This window comes from Pongo abelii, chromosome 11, assembly GCF_028885655.2.
Source record: "Pongo abelii isolate AG06213 chromosome 11, NHGRI_mPonAbe1-v2.0_pri, whole genome shotgun sequence".
In the NCBI taxonomy this organism is placed as follows: domain Eukaryota; kingdom Metazoa; phylum Chordata; class Mammalia; order Primates; family Hominidae; genus Pongo; species Pongo abelii.
Window position 1 is genome coordinate 42860644 of NC_071996.2, and position 19100 is coordinate 42879743.

General features: G+C 32.2%; 1 protein-coding gene across 1 annotated transcript in view; it reads right to left on the minus strand.

Moving 5' to 3' along the window:
* The window catches only part of LRP1B (LDL receptor related protein 1B), a 1899171-nt gene that overhangs the window by 257537 nt on the left and 1622534 nt on the right, over nt 1–19100 (minus strand). Inside the window, exons 54-58 of the mRNA XM_024243817.3 lie at nt 16006–16146; nt 14731–14918; nt 8729–8912; nt 5802–5887; nt 814–936 (exon numbers count right to left, since the gene is read on the minus strand). Of these exons, the coding sequence (XP_024099585.3) occupies nt 814–936; nt 5802–5887; nt 8729–8912; nt 14731–14918; nt 16006–16146 (722 nt within the window). The remainder of the gene's footprint in view (nt 1–813; nt 937–5801; nt 5888–8728; nt 8913–14730; nt 14919–16005; nt 16147–19100) is intronic.

The following is a 19100-nucleotide window of genomic DNA, read 5'->3' on the forward strand; positions in this document are numbered from 1 at the left end:
TTAAATACAGCTACTTTAAATCACTTGAATCCAGCTTACTATTTGTTTCATCATTGTACATGCACACTTTAAGATCTCATTAATATTTTTGAAATGGATTGCTTTCACCAAAAATGAAATTATGTATGATATTATAGATGGCTACAAAAAAGTTAAAGTAATTGATGGGTTTCATTCACTTGAATTTAAAACTTCTTTATAATATGCTTTAATGCATATGTATAGTATTAGTAATTTGATTTTAAAACTCAGAATAACATAAGATGGTACCAAGTTGCTCATATCTAGAATATGACATGGGTCATACACATGACAGAACTGTGACAGAAATGTGATCCTCTCCAGTCAGGACATTCATGATTTTACACAAATGCATTCAATTATTTACATCTGTATTTGTTCCATTTTAACAGTATCATAATGTCAGTCCACGCTCTAATGTTTAACTTTTTCAATTACAAAGTTTTAGACTCAACTTTCTCTTTTATTTAAATCAACAGAATTGAATCGCAGGCATTCATCCTTCCAGCTGAAAGCACCCATCCCATTTCCTAGGGTTGTGAATAAGGTTCCATATTTTATTTACTCAATTTGATGTTTATGTTATTGCAAGTAATAGTGTTATAATGAAACATCAGAATAAAAGGTCTCATATTTCATATTTAAAATTTTAATCACACTATACAAATGTGAAACTGAAACCACCCTAATGCATTCTATGAGTAATATCATGGTCATAAAATAACATTTTCTATACAATTCAATCATACTTAAGTAATATTCAACAATCCCATCATTGTAATATCTAGTTACCTTAATGTCACTTCCATTTAAACACATTCTATTTATGCGACTGCCATTGGGTCGGCTAGAATCAATCCAATAGATGAATTCTTCTCTGTAATCAAAGTCTATAGCAATAACATTGTTTAATCCCTGAAAATAAAAAAGACTATGTTGTCAATGATAGTTCATAGAAATAATTATAAAATGTTTTAGCAGTTTACAGGAATCACTGTCTTCCTTTGAAACTAAATAGTTCTATTTATTATAATAAAGTATTTGCTACCAGTTCTCATTAAAGGTATCATATATTCACATTTTCCTCACATCGTATGTTTAAAAAATACCATATTAATTTGAAAATATTTTCCACATAGGCCGCACAATTTCAAAATATTTACAATGATTTTAAATAAATAGCCAGTAACGTGAAAATAAAAATAACTTCTTTTAAGGAGATAAAGTTTAGAATTTCCACTTTAGGTTAATATGAAATATAAACTTTATGTCATTATAGTCTGTTCTGTGGAAGAGCCTGAAAAAAGCATATATCTAAACTGAAAAGGTAGATCATCTGATTAAGATGAGCCCTGGACAGCCATCTGATGAGTCAGAAGAGAAGGTATAGAAATTTTACTTTCCCCCAAAGCTCTTGTCCCAACAACAATATAAAAGAGCTGCCTTTCTTCCTGCTTCAGATCGCCCCTTGGCAATACAGTGTGATATTAGAATTTAAAAGTTACAACCTTGGGTGAGGATTTGACCAAGGAGGAACTGGGTAATCAACATGTTTTTATTCCACATGGTGGAAATGTGAGGAAATGCCTCCCTTCAGCCTCATGGTTATGCATTTTTTTAGGAGGTAGCAAAACAGAACACAAATTCAACTGATGGGTTTCTGGATGCTACAGCTTTTTGGTTTGGCAGTTCTCACATTTGATTCGATTTGAGGACTGTACATCCAGGGTCTAGGAATCTTTTAGCTGCAGAATTATTCAAATGATTGCCTAGGAATTAGTTTAATTCTGACTTATTGTTAAAGATTATATATTTACTACCTTAAGGACTGAGTAACTTATTAATATATACATTCTATTGATTAGAAAATAATGTTATGGACATTTGGCAAAGCCTTAAGGGATCTCTGCCATGTTTTTTGTATCTATGGAGAGCTTGCTTACATCAATATTCACCGTAAAGTTGATGCTATGCCTCAAATTGTTTTAGAGGGAAATGTATGAGTAGTTGTAGTCCTATGGGTAGAGACAAGCATCTTCAGAGAGGCAGGGTTTTTTTTTATTTGTTTAACTTTGGTTGCGTGGAGGAGGGAGAAAGAGGAAAGTAAATCTCAGGTCTGAGTTTAATTTCAACATCTACTCTCAAAATTCAGAATCTGATGATAATAATAAAACTGACTTAGATTTAAATAGTTCTTTGTAAGAGTCAAGCCAAGGCTAATGACTACTCCTCAGATATTTTTTTCCAAGGGCATTCAAGACTAAAGGTGTCCTATGTATAGCAGCAAATAAGAGGAGGTTCTGGCAAATATTGCTTATTTTCCCTTCTCACAGCAGGGCTAAATTTTAGTAATAATAGTGTTAAAATCATAGGTTTAAATTTTATGCTTTTATGTGGCTTAAAATAAGCAATCTCATTTTCTTGAGGTCCAGATTACAAAGACAACCTGTAATAACCTAACCCCACAAAATCTCGTGCCATAGGTCATAAACAAGAGACACAAAGCAATAATATAGCTCAGTGCAAATTCCTTCCTAAGCCAAGATGAATAAATGCAAGTATCTTTCCTACTGACAACACTATAAATCATGAATAATGACTATAAGTGCTAAAGAAGGGTAACTGATATTCAGTCACAGATTCATTAAATATCCATTTACATCCTAAAAACTGGAGAACTCCTTAACTAAGTGCATATAACCATATATATGTAGGAAGTTGCCTATGCAAAGTAAGTCAAAGTTCTAAAATATAAATTGAATGTGTTCCAGGCAAGTTTGTAGAGGGCTTAATAAATTCATTCCAATAGTAGTTTACAATATCCCTTCTGTTCAACTGCTTTTCTCTCCAGAGCAATAATGTAAATAAGTTAGGATTCTGTGATGGCTTGGCAATTCAGGTGGCTAAATTAGAGAGCTTTACAGGGAAAAAGTAGAGAGAAACATGTCTCTAACTTGAGCAAAGATTTACCCACAATCCCCAGTCATGGCAGAATTATCCTATTCCTTCTTTACAATAATCAATTTAGATAACAAAAATCCAATTCCAAATTTAGTAAGTCAACTGTAATAAATTAGAGCTGCAAATGCAGAAAAATGGAAGCTCTAAATTCCAATCTATCTAGCCAAGCTGGTCGTTTTTCTACAGGTTTACCCTTAATCCCAGTGCAATGGTCTCTTTGCAGAATCATATGCAAGAAACATTAAAACAGCCAGGGGCATGGTCAAAATAATGTCTAAAAACTAGTCATCCCAGTAGTTTCAGAGATGAAAATTTGTTTCATCAGAATCCTATTTGCTTCTTTCATTTCTGTAGCTAAAGACTTGCACCCTTTGGTTTGAGATGATTAATTTAGGAAATTGTGTTTTGTTTCTCACACAATTTTACTGAAGTAAAGACACTGTTCAAATTGAATTTGATAACATATTGGAAAGGTACTTGATTAATTTTCATTCCCAAAATGTATGTCATTAAAGTACAGTTTCTAAATATAGTATATGAATTTAAGTTATAGCTGACCTTACCACAATCATGTTGTAGAATATAGAGGGCAAGAAAAAGCTCCACCAGTTGTTATAATTTTATGCAATAAAACTTTATGAGATTGTTACTGACTACAACAAAGAGAATAAAATTTGTGATATTAGAATCAATCATTCTTCCTAATCAGCTGCACATAAAAGTTCCAAATAGTTAAGACAAGGATATTGCCTTTTCATTTATTTTGGCTGTGAGAAAATGTGCAGAGATAATTACTTCTGTGTTCTATTTCATTCTGCATATGTGGAAAGATTCTCTGGACAAAGATAATGGTTTCTACTGCCTAGAACTGCTTTAAAATTTCTATAATGCTGTGATGAAACTGTGAGTAAAAATATGTTCCCTGAAAAAGATGACACATTCCCAGCAGCCCATAGGCAAAACTGGGCAGAAGGCTTGCCATGGGTTCTTTGGGTCTCTATTTCCTTACTCAATGGACAAAATTACCAATTGCTTTCCAAAGACATAGGTGTGTTCAGATCCTTCATGAACGTCTTCATCATCCTCACTGTTTCTTCATTGCCATATGTACTGCACTAAGAAAGTATCTGAAACTCATCCCCACTTAGGTACTAATGACTGGCAACAGTCTAAAATGATACCACCAGGAGAAAAGAGCTATGTTAAAATGTTTTTTTAAAAAAAGAGCATTAAAGTAGTTCTGTTATGTGAAATAGACTTAAATGATGCATAGAGGAAAAAATCATTTTGTTCCATTAAGAACAATTTCTGACAACACATTATCTGTGAAAGACAACAAAAGGAATGCTGGTAGACATGTACTGAGCTACAAGGTAGGAAAATGAAGCAACAAGCTATCACTGAAGCTCTATTATAGCTCTGTCATTAAGATAATGAATATTGTTCTATATTAGTTAAACTTATGGTTCAGCTGAGCTTAAAAATATTCTAAAGAGGTAACTTTATTCCTTTAAACTGAGATAGTGGAGTCTAAATGGTCAGAATGTTATGTATATATGTGTGTGTGTGTCTACATATATATATATATATATATATATGTACAACCTAGTGAAAACAATAGACATGTCCTTGTTCCAGAGACTATACTAGAAAATATGTGTCTGATGCACCTAACTTTGAATTTATAGAAGGGCTTAGAAGGGCTGTGAAGTCATATCCCAAGAAAGATAATTTTTAATATCTTATCATTTTGATATAAGTTTAAAAGCACGAGAAAAAATTTAAAAATACAGAAAAAAATATATTAAATCAAGTTAGATAAACTAGGAAACTATTTCGACAGCAAAATCTTTCCATCTTGAAGCAGTTATATATACGTTTTATCCTTAAGTATTTCTCTTATGTTATTTATGTCTTAAAGAAATAGTTGTTCATTCTTATATTTTGATTAAATTTTTGTTAGTTTTTTATAAACAACATAACAATATTTTATATTTTACTCAGTCTTGTAAGATTTATAATTAAAGAAAGAAGCAGTATGATATGGTGGATGTTGGTGGCACACTCCATACCCAGAACAAGGGTGTAAACCTCATGGCTATTCAGGATAAGGCAAGTGTACATGTCTTAAGCACATGGAAAGTCTGAAAACACTGGTGAACTGGAGAGCAGGGCTCTCCATCAATGTAGCAGCTGCTACACAGCTTGGATTTTGACCAATCGGGAATGTGAGTGCTGCCCTACTACACTTTTCTGTTTTTTTCCTGAGTAGCCAGAAATCTGGATTTTCATCTGAAATGTTTATTTTTAACCTGTGACATAGAGGAAGACTAAAGAATCCAACTCTGTCAGAATGAGTCAATATCCTACTAGCTAGTGGATATTTAACACTTGAGACTAAATCCTGAAGAAAAATGAATGAAACTATTATAAAAAGCAGTGGAGGAATCTATCAATGAGTAACAAAATATTTTTAGGAAAGTAAATCTTCTTCATGCTGCTGAAAATACACCACAGGAATGGTGGTCTTCGTTTATACTTAAAACTGGCATAAACATACTAGAAAAATTAGAAATAACCTTAATTTTGGCACACTTGTTCTAGACAGTGCTTTCACATATTTCTGTCACTATTACACAGTTTGAGGCAAAGATAAATTTGGAGCAGAACAGATACAAACTAAATATTTTCAAAGAAAATATTTCTCCTGACAACTAAAAATATGCTTCACAAATTCTAATTGCTAGGTAGTTCTACAGCTCTAACACATACCTAGTACACATGTTAAATGTTACGGTGTCATCTCGGGAGTGCCATACCTGTTTTAAAAGTGTGTAGTTGGAGCCATCAGTGCTAATTTTCCTTATCTCATGATGATCAGCAAGAATTAAAAAAGGTTCTTCATCTAAACACCAACACAAATAACATATTAGACTTTAAGTATCTATGCTTTTCCCCTCTGCATAATTTCAGTTTAGTTTAGCAGCAATGTGATTTCAAATGTAGTGGTGATCTGGTAGATTCAGGGTTTAAAAAGGATCATACTGAGCAACCTAGTTGGCAGTAGAATGAAAAGGCAGCACACGCCCAGGCAGTACAGAAAATTTAGAAAATTCTAAGTGCATCCCTTTACTCTCAATATTCTTGACATTCAGATAATTTATCTGGAATTAGTAGAAAATATCTGCTGTTACAATCTGATTGTCTGCATGAATTGCAGAAAAAGATAATCTTCACCTCTCAGAAACCTACAGTACAGCTAAAACATTCTTATGATCAGAAAATTTTTTCTTGATAATCAAGTGGCTAATGCTCTCAGGATGACCTCAGTGAAGACCAAGAGTATCACTGCATATATATACTCTTCTACCTGCCTGAGGACTTGTCTTAAATAATTTCTAACTCCACGTTCTAAAATCTTTGTTTACTAATTTTACCTTTCCTCATGAGTCTTTTTTTTAATGCTTTAATGGTCTTTATTTCTTCCTTATCAGCTTGTCCAATGTCTGTTAGTATCTCATTTACTTTAGAATCTAGGAAAGAGCGTGATAAAGATCTGACCATGCTCAATGTACAGGAGACCCTCTAAACCACTAGGGTTTGGTTTTCTCTTCAGAATTTATTTGGAAACAAAATGATTTCTTGAAGAAGAGAATTTCAGAAAGATTTTCTTTTATATTTATTTAAATATATACCTGAATAATTTAACATCAATTTGACCACCTTCTCAGTGGTTATAATCCTAGATTCATTTGGTGAATAATTTGCCCAAGCATTTTAACATCTTTTTTTAAAGACACACGCATAAACTTATTTGCCAAATGAAAAAACATAATGTTGATAGAAATTAGAAAAAAAAAACACTTAAAAAAGTAATCACATAATTGAATGTGGATTTTTTATAAATTATTTATTGTTATAGAATTATTGTCCTTTTTAAATTGTTTGAAATCATTATTTTTCTCCCCTTGTCTTTTAGTTTTGTAATTAGTATGTAATATCAAAGGTATGACATTATGCTTCAGTATATACTATATCACTCATGTTAAATACCCCCTTCTATCATCCTTGCTGGGATCCCAAATTAGTCATTCTCATCTTCTTTTTGAGGCCAGACTGAGACTCAGAATACTTTTCAACACAGAATTGGCTCTCGAGTTGAAGGTGCCTTGCCACTCTGTCAATAGATTTCTCAATTATAAATATAAAATTAATCAGTCATGTTCCACTTCACTGCTTAGGCAATTCTGTTCTTTAAAACTTAAGTATATTTCATTTTAAAAAAATCTCTGTAGTGCAAGATTTATGCTTTAACAAGCATAAATGCTTTAAGAACACATTTTTATATTTAAAATTTGTATGAGTTTCTAAGTATAATTGTTAATGAGAAACAACTATGGTGTGGATACATAATGTAACAAGACCCATATTTTAATTGTTACTATTCATCTCCTCTACACAATCCTTTATTAATGTTTAAAGTAATGGAAACATTGGTCATTTGTACAATTTAATCTCTTCTTTTTGTCCCAGGTCACTAAATGCATTATGTAGCAAGCATTAAGATGGCCGGAAGCAAGTAGATTGGTAGATTAAACAATGGGCTCCAATCCTGGTGAACACGGTGAAACCCCGTCTCTACTGAAAATACAAAAACAAAATTAGCCAGGTGTGGTGGTAGGCACCTGTAGTCTCAGCTACTCTGGAGGCTGAGGAGGGAGAATGGTGTGAACCCAGGAGGCAGAGCTTGCAGCGAGCCGAGATAGTGCCACCGCACTCCAGCCTGGGTGACAGAGAGAGACTCCGTCTCAAAAAAAAAAAAAAATTGTCTCCAAATAATCCTCAGATTGGTTCAGGGAAGGATAAGTGATGGTGGAATGAAAAATTGAAAGGAGTTAATTTTTTTTTCTTCATAATGTGTAAAGTTTTAACCCATTAAAAAACCCACATTTTAAAATTAATATCTCTGATAGCTATTTTATTAAAGTGGTTGAAAAAACAGCTAATGTTTTAAATGTTGCCACTGACGAACCTCTATATAAGAAACTGGCAATAATATTTGACTCATTATACTTAAAAACAAGGGGACTAGAGATGCCCTTAGTCACTATTTTTTGCCCATTTAACAGTTATCATCATATTATTGCTTTGTATCATTTTAATGTCTGTGATTTCTCTCCTAAAGGATTAAAGTTATGGGCCATGCTTTATTAAATGTATAATTTACAGGATCAAATACACTCCTTGGAATAAAGAGAAGTTTAACAATATTTGCTGAATCAGTGGAAGAATTCAAATAGTCCTATATAGCTGATTTATTATTACTATTGTTGCTTCTTCTTATTGTTAACTTGTTCTCGCTAGCATATATGTATGTATGTATGTATGGTGGAGGGGAGAATGGAAAATATTATAATAATGTCACAATAGTCTCTTTAACAGTTTTAGCCAAACTTGCTCCCAAGAACATGTGATTCAGCAGGAAGCAGTGCTAGAGACAGTTCTTTTTTGTGTGAGCACTCTCAAAATCTAGAAAACATTCAATAATTCACAAGGCCATAAGGCAATGTTATTATGAACAGAGCATACAAAATCAGAGTGACAGATTCTCATATCAAGGGAAGCAGAGAAGAATTTTGATTTTTCAGAAACATCAAGGAGGAGTGAATTCAGTAAGAGTGGCTGTAAAATTCAGGATCCATATGTATAACTGAGGTTGGATCAGTGGGCAAGTTCAGTTCGATACCTGAGAGTGATTTGCAGCCATTTGGGTTATCAGGTTGTATTTCATACCCATCTGTACAGAGGCACTTGTAAGTGCCATATGTATTGATGCATTGCTGGCTACAGGGAAAGCCTGAAGAGCATTCATCAATGTCTACACATGTTTTGCCATCGTCCTTCAGTTGGAATCCAGGCCAGCATTTGCACTGGGAAAAGAAAAACGAGCATGATCAATTCATATCATTGTCACTGTCTTCTACTATTGGATATCTCTTTAGCATTAAGCAAGAAAAGCACTTGAAAATAGATAAAGGCAAGTCTTTCTGTCTCCCAGCATTTGACCTTTGATGGGAATTATGTATATTATGTAAAGTTAGTTAGAAAGCACTCTCTCAAATATCTTCATTTGATCTTTTGAAGTTGGCAAGATTGTAAAAGTTAATTGACATTGCTAAGGCCATGTGGTTAGAGATTGGCAAAGCAAATAAAAAAAGAGTGAAACTTTCTACTTCTTTTCTTGTTTTTCTATTGCATTACATTGTCTTTTTAGAATATTTTAGCAATTATAAGAATTAATCCTTACATGGAGTTTTGAAAATTTTTAATATTGTCACATATGTTATTTCATTTGAGCAGTATAAAAATCTATAATGTAGATATTATTAGGTTGGTACAAAAGTAATTGTGGCTTTTGCAATTACCTTCAATGGCAAAAATCACAATTACTTTTGTACCAATCTAATATTATCTTCAGTTAGTTGACGAGAAATCTAATAGCATGAAGAGGGAGTTGTTTAGATAAGGCCAGTAGGAGATCTTGTACACACTGAAATTTTTAATACATAGTAATCCTCAATTAATATTTATTGACTGTGTTTGATTCCATACCTAGATACGTAGGTGTCTGAATAAACAGTAATATTAATGTAGATGTTTTTTATCTCAATAACTAAAACAATTTGTATTAATAACTCTTTCCTTCAGCATCTCTATGATGTTTTATTTGTCCTTCTGATGATACATGATATTAACTAACTGATTTGTCAACTCTTAGGCTACAAACATTATGCCACGTATATTTTTTGCCTTCCTAAAAATGATGAGGTACTTTGATTGGTCATTGTCTCTCAGTTCTGTTCTCAGTCCCTGTCAGGTAGCATTTGAGAATTATTATTACAGAAAATGAACCTATACTTGGCCAGATGATTATGATCATAGACTGATCAGTGGTCTTTGAATAAAGGAAATTGTAAGTATTGAGTAGGATGTGAGTTAAGAAGGATTTCTGAGTTGTCAAAAGTAACTAGTATTCAAGAGCTCTCCATAGTAAATATTTCATAATCTGGATAAAATTTATTTATTTATTTATTATCAGATAAAAGTGATGGCAGAGCTTTGAATTTATTGAATAAAGATATTAGAATGATATATGTCCATATTAATAAATAATCAGGAAACAATTTATGAGTAGAATTATTTTTAAGAACAAGAAACATTTTCAATACTGGGGAGGAAAGCAACCAAGTAACATCAAATTCATCTGAAATTAATTAAAGGATAAATCATTATTTTTCCCAATTCTGTTTACAAGAAATGAAACCCTTTAAGCTCTTAGCACTTTTACATTTAACAATCGACACCAACAATTTATCTAATAATGCTCAGAAATTATAATGGACTTTTAAAATCTCTATAACCCACTTAGCAATCCAGTGGGTTAAAATGAAGGTAAAAGCCACAGCTTGATTTCCCAAACTCCCTTCATTATATCTCACTGAGTGACAATATTACTTTTCTTGAGAAGATCCATCCTGCCACCAGGAGGAATTGGTACTTAACTATGGCCAAAGAAAACAGCATACTTAATGCCATTAACTGTACACATAAAAACATGGTTAAAATGATGGATTTTATATATTTTTACTCACTTTTTAAAAAACAAATATTTTTAAAAAAAAAGAAAATGAGAAATTTGACAGGATAGTAATCCCAAATTGGCCTAAAAATTAAGCCAAGTGATTGTGTAGTCAGAAGCCAGAGGTCCAATTGGTAGATACAGAGCAGTGTTGAATCAAGAGTCACTTTAGGACAAATGAAAGGAAATTTTATAGAATGTGTTGAATTCCTCTAAAACAGTATTACTAAATGAAACAAAGTGCATCACCATTTTAATGGGGTTTCTGAAAATCACTTTGAATGCCTCATGTCAGGTTTATAGAAGTACTATATGAAATAGATGGCTTGGATAAAAACACACAATGGAAAATTAATTTCTTGAAGGTAAAATTGATTAATGTTACTATAATATAACATTGTATAAACAAAAGTTGAAGATTTACAGTAAATTTTTTAAAATTTTATTTTGTTTGAAATAACATGTATAATCTCAATCTGTTAATCTATTTTAATAAAAATATTTTTGATCTCAAATAATAAAAAGACATCTGTAGGAAATTCTACTCATTAACTTTCATAAACTGAATGAAAGAAAATAATAATCTTTTGCATTTTCAAAGATATTTTATAGAAAATAAGATTAGAATGTTCTCTTTCACTTAAAAAAGACAATTTTTATGAAAGTGAGAATTATATGTATTCAGCCTCATCTTAATTTTTCTCACCATTCCAAATTATTTAGAATTTTCTTGAGTTACATTAATTTTTACAAGAAAATATAGCTAGCAGAAAAAAATAACTAAGCCTTTTCTATTTCCCTCAGGAAAATTCCTTTGCAGCTTTTCAAGTAACATGACAAATATTGATCATTTTATTTCTACTGTATACATCATAACTTTTTTCCCTCCCAGAAGTACATTTATTTTTACATGGTAAATTATCCTTCCTATCAAAATAAGATTTTTGCTTCAGTTAAATGTTATTACTCCCTTTTGAATAGTTAGATACATTGTATTTGTTTCACTGCAAACATGAAAATTGGCCACAGTCCAAAAAGTCTAAATTTTGCTTTTGTAAGCAATTTTCATTTTATTGCAGAATTTAGAGGATGATTTCTTGTCATGTTCTGCTTATATTACAAGGAGAAGTAGGCTGCTGGATAGTTTTCACCATTCTCTGAAACAGAGAAATCTATCAGCTCACGTATTTTTGCAACGTGGTAGAAGCATCTTGTTGTGCATAAAGCTTTTTACTCAGTTTCCTATCAGCAAATTGTCATATATATGACATATATTTGTGTGCATAATATATACATGTGTATGTATATACATATACATAAATATGAACACAATATGTAAAATATTTGGTTTGAACCTTTGCTTAAATCTTTTGTTTATGATTCTGGTCTCATCTTGAATGTTTGTACAAGTCATATTTCCATCAATAGATGTTTTATATTATTAACTAGCTTTTACATGTGTACATACTTAAAAACATCATAGCAATTCTGTCTGATAACATATGCACACACCTTGTGAAGGATTAAATACTTTTGTCCATTTTAACTAGAATTATCACGTTGTTCTATGGCTTCTTGAGAAGACAAAATGAAAACACTGGCACTTATAAAGTGTTAATAAACAAGTGTTTATGTGTGAGGAATCTTTCAAGATACTTAACATAAGCATGAATTAACATGTGTTTCTGGATGATATTGTCTTCTACCAAAAGCAGTTTACAAATATGGTATGGCTGTGTGCTAATACTTCTTATATGCAGGCATTTAAAATAACATCAAGCCTTATTTTTGATGTCATGTCACAAAGTATATAATTGATATTCTATATGTTTTATAATTTACTACCAAGTTTGTTATCATAGACATTAAATACACATGGAATAAACACAAATAAATCTACTTCGAAATGTATCATATAGAACACACACACACACACACACACACACACACACAGCCATGCATCAGTTAATGACAGGGATATGTTCTGATAAATACTCTGTTAGGTGATTTGTCATTGTGTGAACGTCATAGAATGTATTTAAACAAACCTATATGGTATAGGCCATCATGCACCTAGGTTATATGGTAGAGCATATTGTTCCTAGGTTACAAACCTGTAGAGCATGTTACTATATTGAATGCTGTAGGTAATTGTAACACAATGCTAAGTATTTGTGTATCTAAACATTTCTCACCATAGGTTTAGAAAAAGTACAGTAAAAATACGGTATTATAATTCTATAGGAACACCACTGTATAAGCAGCACATTGTTGACCAAAACATCATTATGTGGTACATAACTGTATATATGATAGAACTAAATAATTATTTGTAATGCTATGACTTAAAATTTTAATTAGTTACCTGCAATAATTCTAAAACACATTCCCTGATACATTCAGGAAAGATTTCTATGTTAATTGTACACAAGTGATCAATAACACTTCTTTTCTGCTTCATTGGTTTTTAAAATATTTACTGCCAAAATTAATTATCTGATGCATGCTCATCTCATTAAAAGATGTCCTGGCTCATTTGCTTTGTTTCTTTCTGCCTGTAATATATTGTTTGTGAATGAGTTCGTGTTCTAAGTTTACAAGTTTAACCACTTCTTAATACAATCTTGGGTCTAAAAAACTTTTAAAAATATATATTTCTTGGTGTTTCAGTTTTTTATCTCTAATTTTTGCAGGGAGGAATTGATTATTGTGGTTCTTAGATTATGTCTATATACAATAAAATCCTAACCAACCTAACCATGTAGCTAAGTTAATAATACCAGAAATTCAGAACTTAAAAACTGCAAATTGGTTGTTTAGTTGAATTTACTGTTAGATAGAACTGGCTTGTCATAGCATGCTAAGGCTGGCAGGAACAATGGCCCCACATCTTTGCCATACAAAAATTCTCTACCATCCTTTAAAGAAAATCATTTAGCCACTGCAGAAACACTTTCACTGGTGATGTGTGAGGTGGTTTATTCCAATATGAAGTGTTCTAACATTAGAAACTTCTTCCTTGTATTGAACAGAATCTGTTTTCCAACTCTTAATTCCAATCTTTTAAGCAACTCAGATTAAGTACGTTCCCTATTAGAGTACTTCACATACAGTGTGTGAATACAGCTAGCAACTCGTCTTTGCTCTAAGCAAAACTTCTTCTGAAGATGTGCTCCAGACTCTAATGCTTCTGGATATAGAAATTTGGATACACTCCAATTTGTCATAGTTTCTCTTGATAAAATGCTGTGTCCATACACGTGCACAGTACCGCCAGGCAGAACTCAGTACAACAAAATCTAAACCCTGTAATGGTCCTAATTTTCATTAGACTGCCTCTGTTGTTTATAGTAGTTATGTCCTATTGAAGATTCATACAGAGTTGTTGCTCCATTAAAAACACTAATTTTCAAAGGAATTGCTCTTAATGAGGTTTTTCCATACTTACAAAGTTGATTTTAACATTATATACAACGTTACATTTCAACATTGTGTTAGTTTTGTCCATCATTCCAACATACTGAAACAGAGTTGGTTTTAGAAGCTATTTCTGTCCATCAGTTCTGTCAGTGAATCACCCTCTTCAGGGAAATGGTACTTACAAAAAACAATTAGGATATTACATATGGTTTATTTTAGTGTATTCACACTAAGTCCTAATAATTCATAGTTTATGGATTTTTCCTTCTTGTTTGTGTGAAAAATATTGCATTATCCAGTGTTGTAGTAAATGATTAGCCCACTCCACTTCGAAGATGTACTGAAGAGAGAATGAGGGAAGAAATGGAAACTTAAGAGTTAAATACGTATTTATACAGCTATTAACATAGCAGTATTGTCTCCGACCACTAGTCTTCCCTGGTTTATGTATTTCCTTTATGCTCTGAACATGTAGAAAAATGCTTCAATTTTATTTTTGTCTTCTTAACTATACTCTCACAACTTTTATATCACACTACTATTATGGTATCTTCATATAGACACTCTCCATTTAAGTAGTTTTAATATTATGATGGCTTTTAACTTTTTCATCTATATTGGATTAAATAGCTTTCTTAACCTCAAATTCTAATGTATCATATGATTTGCTACTTTTGATGAGTACCTACCTTATAACTGACTGGAAGGTCTTGACAGTCTTGAGAACATCCACTGACTTTCTTACTCAAACATTCATTTATATGGCAGTTTCTCTCATCTGAACCATCGCCACAGTCATCCTTATTGTTGCAAAGACCTCCACTGGGAATGCACCTGCCATTTTTGCACATAAAAAATGAACTGTTGCATGACTGTTCTGGAAAAAAAATAAAACAAATGGAACATAAAGGGCATGCCATTGTTTTATACTACAGTTGTTGAAAACATTCACAAATATCATTAACTCGTGTGTCAAAAATCATAATATAAGTATATATAAAATGCTTTACATATTCAGTATAATACCTTATACATAAAGTTCAGAAAACCAAGGGCAAACTGTACTTTCATATTCAACACTTATTGCAAATATAGCTTGGTCATGAAAACTAATTATCAAAATAAACATCCATAGTAAAATTAATGAACTATTTCTGCCTCCTCTATTTTGTGAAGAATGAGTTCAAAAGCGTAATGATAGCTTGACAATTCCCTCAAGCCATAGGTCTCTGAGAAATTATATGTCACTAAAAACTAAGAATCTAGAATAGGTAGATATTCCTAAATTCTTTTCTTCCTGGAAATATAACACTGACATTTTGAAGTCAGGGTATAAAACAGACATCAGTGGTGAATAATAGTTGTTCCAAATACTGATATGGAAAATAGCCAGATGACTTGAACAACACTCATCATCATACATGCTAAAAGAAAGCCCATTATCATGTAAAGTCCATAAGAAAAAATATTGAGTATATTCTGTAATATATGATTATATATTTAGTATTTGGAATAGAGAAGTGATAAACAGACCAAGTTTTTAATATATGTGTACTCAAATGATAAGCAATTTGTTTCATCTTGCCTAATTATGAATAATACAGACTACTTCTCAGTAAATTTTAACTTTTTTGCATTTGAATTTTCAAATAGGCCAATACTGTGAAATTATTCTTATATAAAATAATATATGAAGATATAATGAATTTTTGGCAGTGGGGAAGACAGGATGGTGAATTCAGCAGTACCACTGCCTCAAATCTTTATATTTTTGGCACAGACTTAAATTTCCAAAACTAGCTTCCCACATAGTCAACTACTAGTACCCTGCATGGTGTCACTAGAAACATCCCATGCTTAATAATTTGCATTTTCTCTCGTTGATTACTATACTAGACAGAAAATCACAATTTTTCCATTGAAAACACTTTAGAATAAACACGATATTGTATATATTTCTGTACCTGCACTTTTACACTTTGGGTTTAAAGGTGCTTCATCAGAATGGTCAGGACAGTCAAAGTCTCCATCACACTGCCATTGAGTATTTAGAAGACACCGCCCATCAGCACAACTAAATTCTTCTGTACCACACTGTCGATATCCTAGAGACAGAGAAAAACATTTGACTAATTCACATAACAAATACTAATTGAAACGTCATCTCCTCAATGTACACTACACCTGATTAATGTGGATTACCCATGTCTCCTATGAGAAATGTTTCTCATTTCTTTCTGCAACAGTGGTTATAGTTGCAAGAGATGTTTGTGGTTTGGAAGTAGGACTATGGTCCAAAAACTCAAGTTAGAAACAGACATTCTTATTATTTCAAGGTGAAGAAATAAGAAAGTGACCCTTGACTATACCATTTCTCTTCACCTATTATCTAGATTGTAATATCTCTTAGAATGGAAAATGAAAATGAAAGCTATTAGAATTAGCTTTGTTAGGTATAGTACCAGAACATATGGATAAACTGATTCTGAACTATAACAATAATTCTCGGAGTCTCTGATATCATGTTTATGTTTAGAAAACAGCATTCGAAGTGTAAAAACATTATTAAAATGAGAAAAATTTAAGTCAATTTTAGAGCAATAAGCACAAAAACTATTATATTTATCCTATATCTTGATTCTTAGAGTCCCTAAAAACTTTATTCAAATTACAGAAAAAACATCATTTGTTAAAAGTTCATATCTATGCCTATTTGTAAGTACAACTTATTTGATTTTCAACATTGTTTTATAATGAATTTTTTCTAAGTTTGTCAACAATAAAAAAAAGTTATTCCTAGTAGAACTTTCTGATAAATCTGGGTAAATGCTCTGTTTTAAGTGGGAGGGGGTAAGATTTTTATGGCTTAAGAAATAAACACAATTCCAATAGAAAATATACTCAATAATGAATATTTAATTTAAATTATTATCATATTGGAATGGTTAAACTAGATAGTTCTAAAATAGCCTTAGCTTCCCTAGCATTTCTTCCCTCTCTCTCCTCCTTCACTAGTTCCTTCTTCTCATTTAATAAATATACTGAAGTCTTATCCAGTCTAATAACAATAAAAATCTATGCACCTCTTATCATCACATTTCTTGTCTCTTTATTGCCCAATCTGGCTTCCACTTACTTGCCTGCAGTTCATCTCTAATCAATCAACATTTCATTTCTGTGACCCTCTATCTTCTGAAATTCCTCTTAGAGATAACAAACACCAAGTGCCAAGTGTCAAATTCTGGATCTCGGCCTCCTATTTACTTCACCTTTTAGCAACATTTTATGTTTCTGACCACACTACCTTAGAGTTTCCTGACTTAATAATATTCACAGTCTACCTTCCTGGACTTCTTTCCAACTTTGATCTTGCTGTTCCCTTCTTTTCCTTCTGTATGAAATCCTCTCCTGTTCCATTCTAAAATATTGCCAGTAAAGCCCTAACTTCAATCTTCAGTCTTTATTTTCCTGCCACCTTTAGGCTGATGGGCAGAAAATCAATATTACCTATCCTCGTTGTTCTTCTGATCTAGAAATAAATTATCACACACTCACTATATAGCTTTATGTGATTGTCTGATTAACACCTCATATTCAAAAGGTCCACAATAAAGTCTTTATTACATCTCACATCTTATCGACAAAATTAACCCTTAACCTCTTGTATCCCAACACTCATTAACAGCAGCACCAATCACCAAGTCATCCAAGCTAGAAATTCCCTTTTATCCTCCATGTCCTACTGTAAATGAAGTCTGACACATTCTGTACTTTCCACTCCACCATTCCCAGCCTGGTTCAAAACCACGTCATTAATCATCAGAACTATCACAATAACCCCGTAACTAGTTTATTTCCCTCTATGGCTCCTTTGGTCCATGGCGGTATTTCTCCCACTCTGGTGAAAAAATATGGTTCCAAAACAAAAATGTGACTGTAACATTTCATTCTCTTGTTTCAAAATGTACACCGGCCTCTGAGAGACAAAATAATTAAATACAAATTCTCTAACACTTTATTTCAGCCTTTTTCAAATCTAACTTCAACTTTTTAAACGTCCACTTACCTAACAGAAGACTAACTGCTATTCCTCGACCATCTCAATTCACAGTCTTTGTAAACACATATAGAATTTACTGTTCCTGAAACTGCTCTAAGAACTTTACAAATATAAATTCATTTAATTCTCTGAACAGTCCTAACATTTAAGCCTTGTTATTAAACATATTTTACAGATGGAAAACTGAGGCCCAGGGAAGTGAAGTGACCTTTTCAAGGTCACATAGCTAGTAAGCGGAAGATCCAGGACTTGAACCCAGGCTCTCCAGCTCTGGAGTTCATGCTATTAACCGCCACACCATGCTCTCTAGCATTACATAGGATTTCCTCTTACTAACATTCCCTGCTTCTATTCTTTAGTGCCTCCCTCAAGAACGATTCTTCTCAGCTCTGATCTCATTGTGATTCTTGTTTCTATTTGACATAATATGTTATTGTACTATATTGAATTTCTGTTTTTTCCATTCATCTGTGACTTTTCCAAGTGGGGCCTCTCTGTCTCATTCACCTCTGTATCAACCAAATATAATGTCTAGCAGAGGGGAGATATTCAATCAGATATAACTCTGCTTCAGATTTATATCTTGTGTTATGATGTAGCCTTTAAAATATCACATCAGATGTATGACTTCATGCTGAAATAATCATAAAAACTGATATCCACTAATTTCAGTGAGATTCATATCAAAGGCTGAGGCTATAGACGCTGCACAGGGAGGACAAAGGCAGGCACTAAATCTGTTGCCTTCTATGAGCATATATAAAGTTCACAGCTTTTCATTACATATATTTATTCATGTCTATGCATTCAAATATTTTACGAAAACATTAAGTTCACATTAGAGTTAAACTTCAACTGAGCATTTTTCATATATTGATGCTATCATTAAAGTTGTATGTTGTACAGATATTATATATAACGTAGAAAAATATATGTAAAGGCAATATACATTTCATGATAATAATATTAAATTTTATCCAATCATTGAATACATCAAAA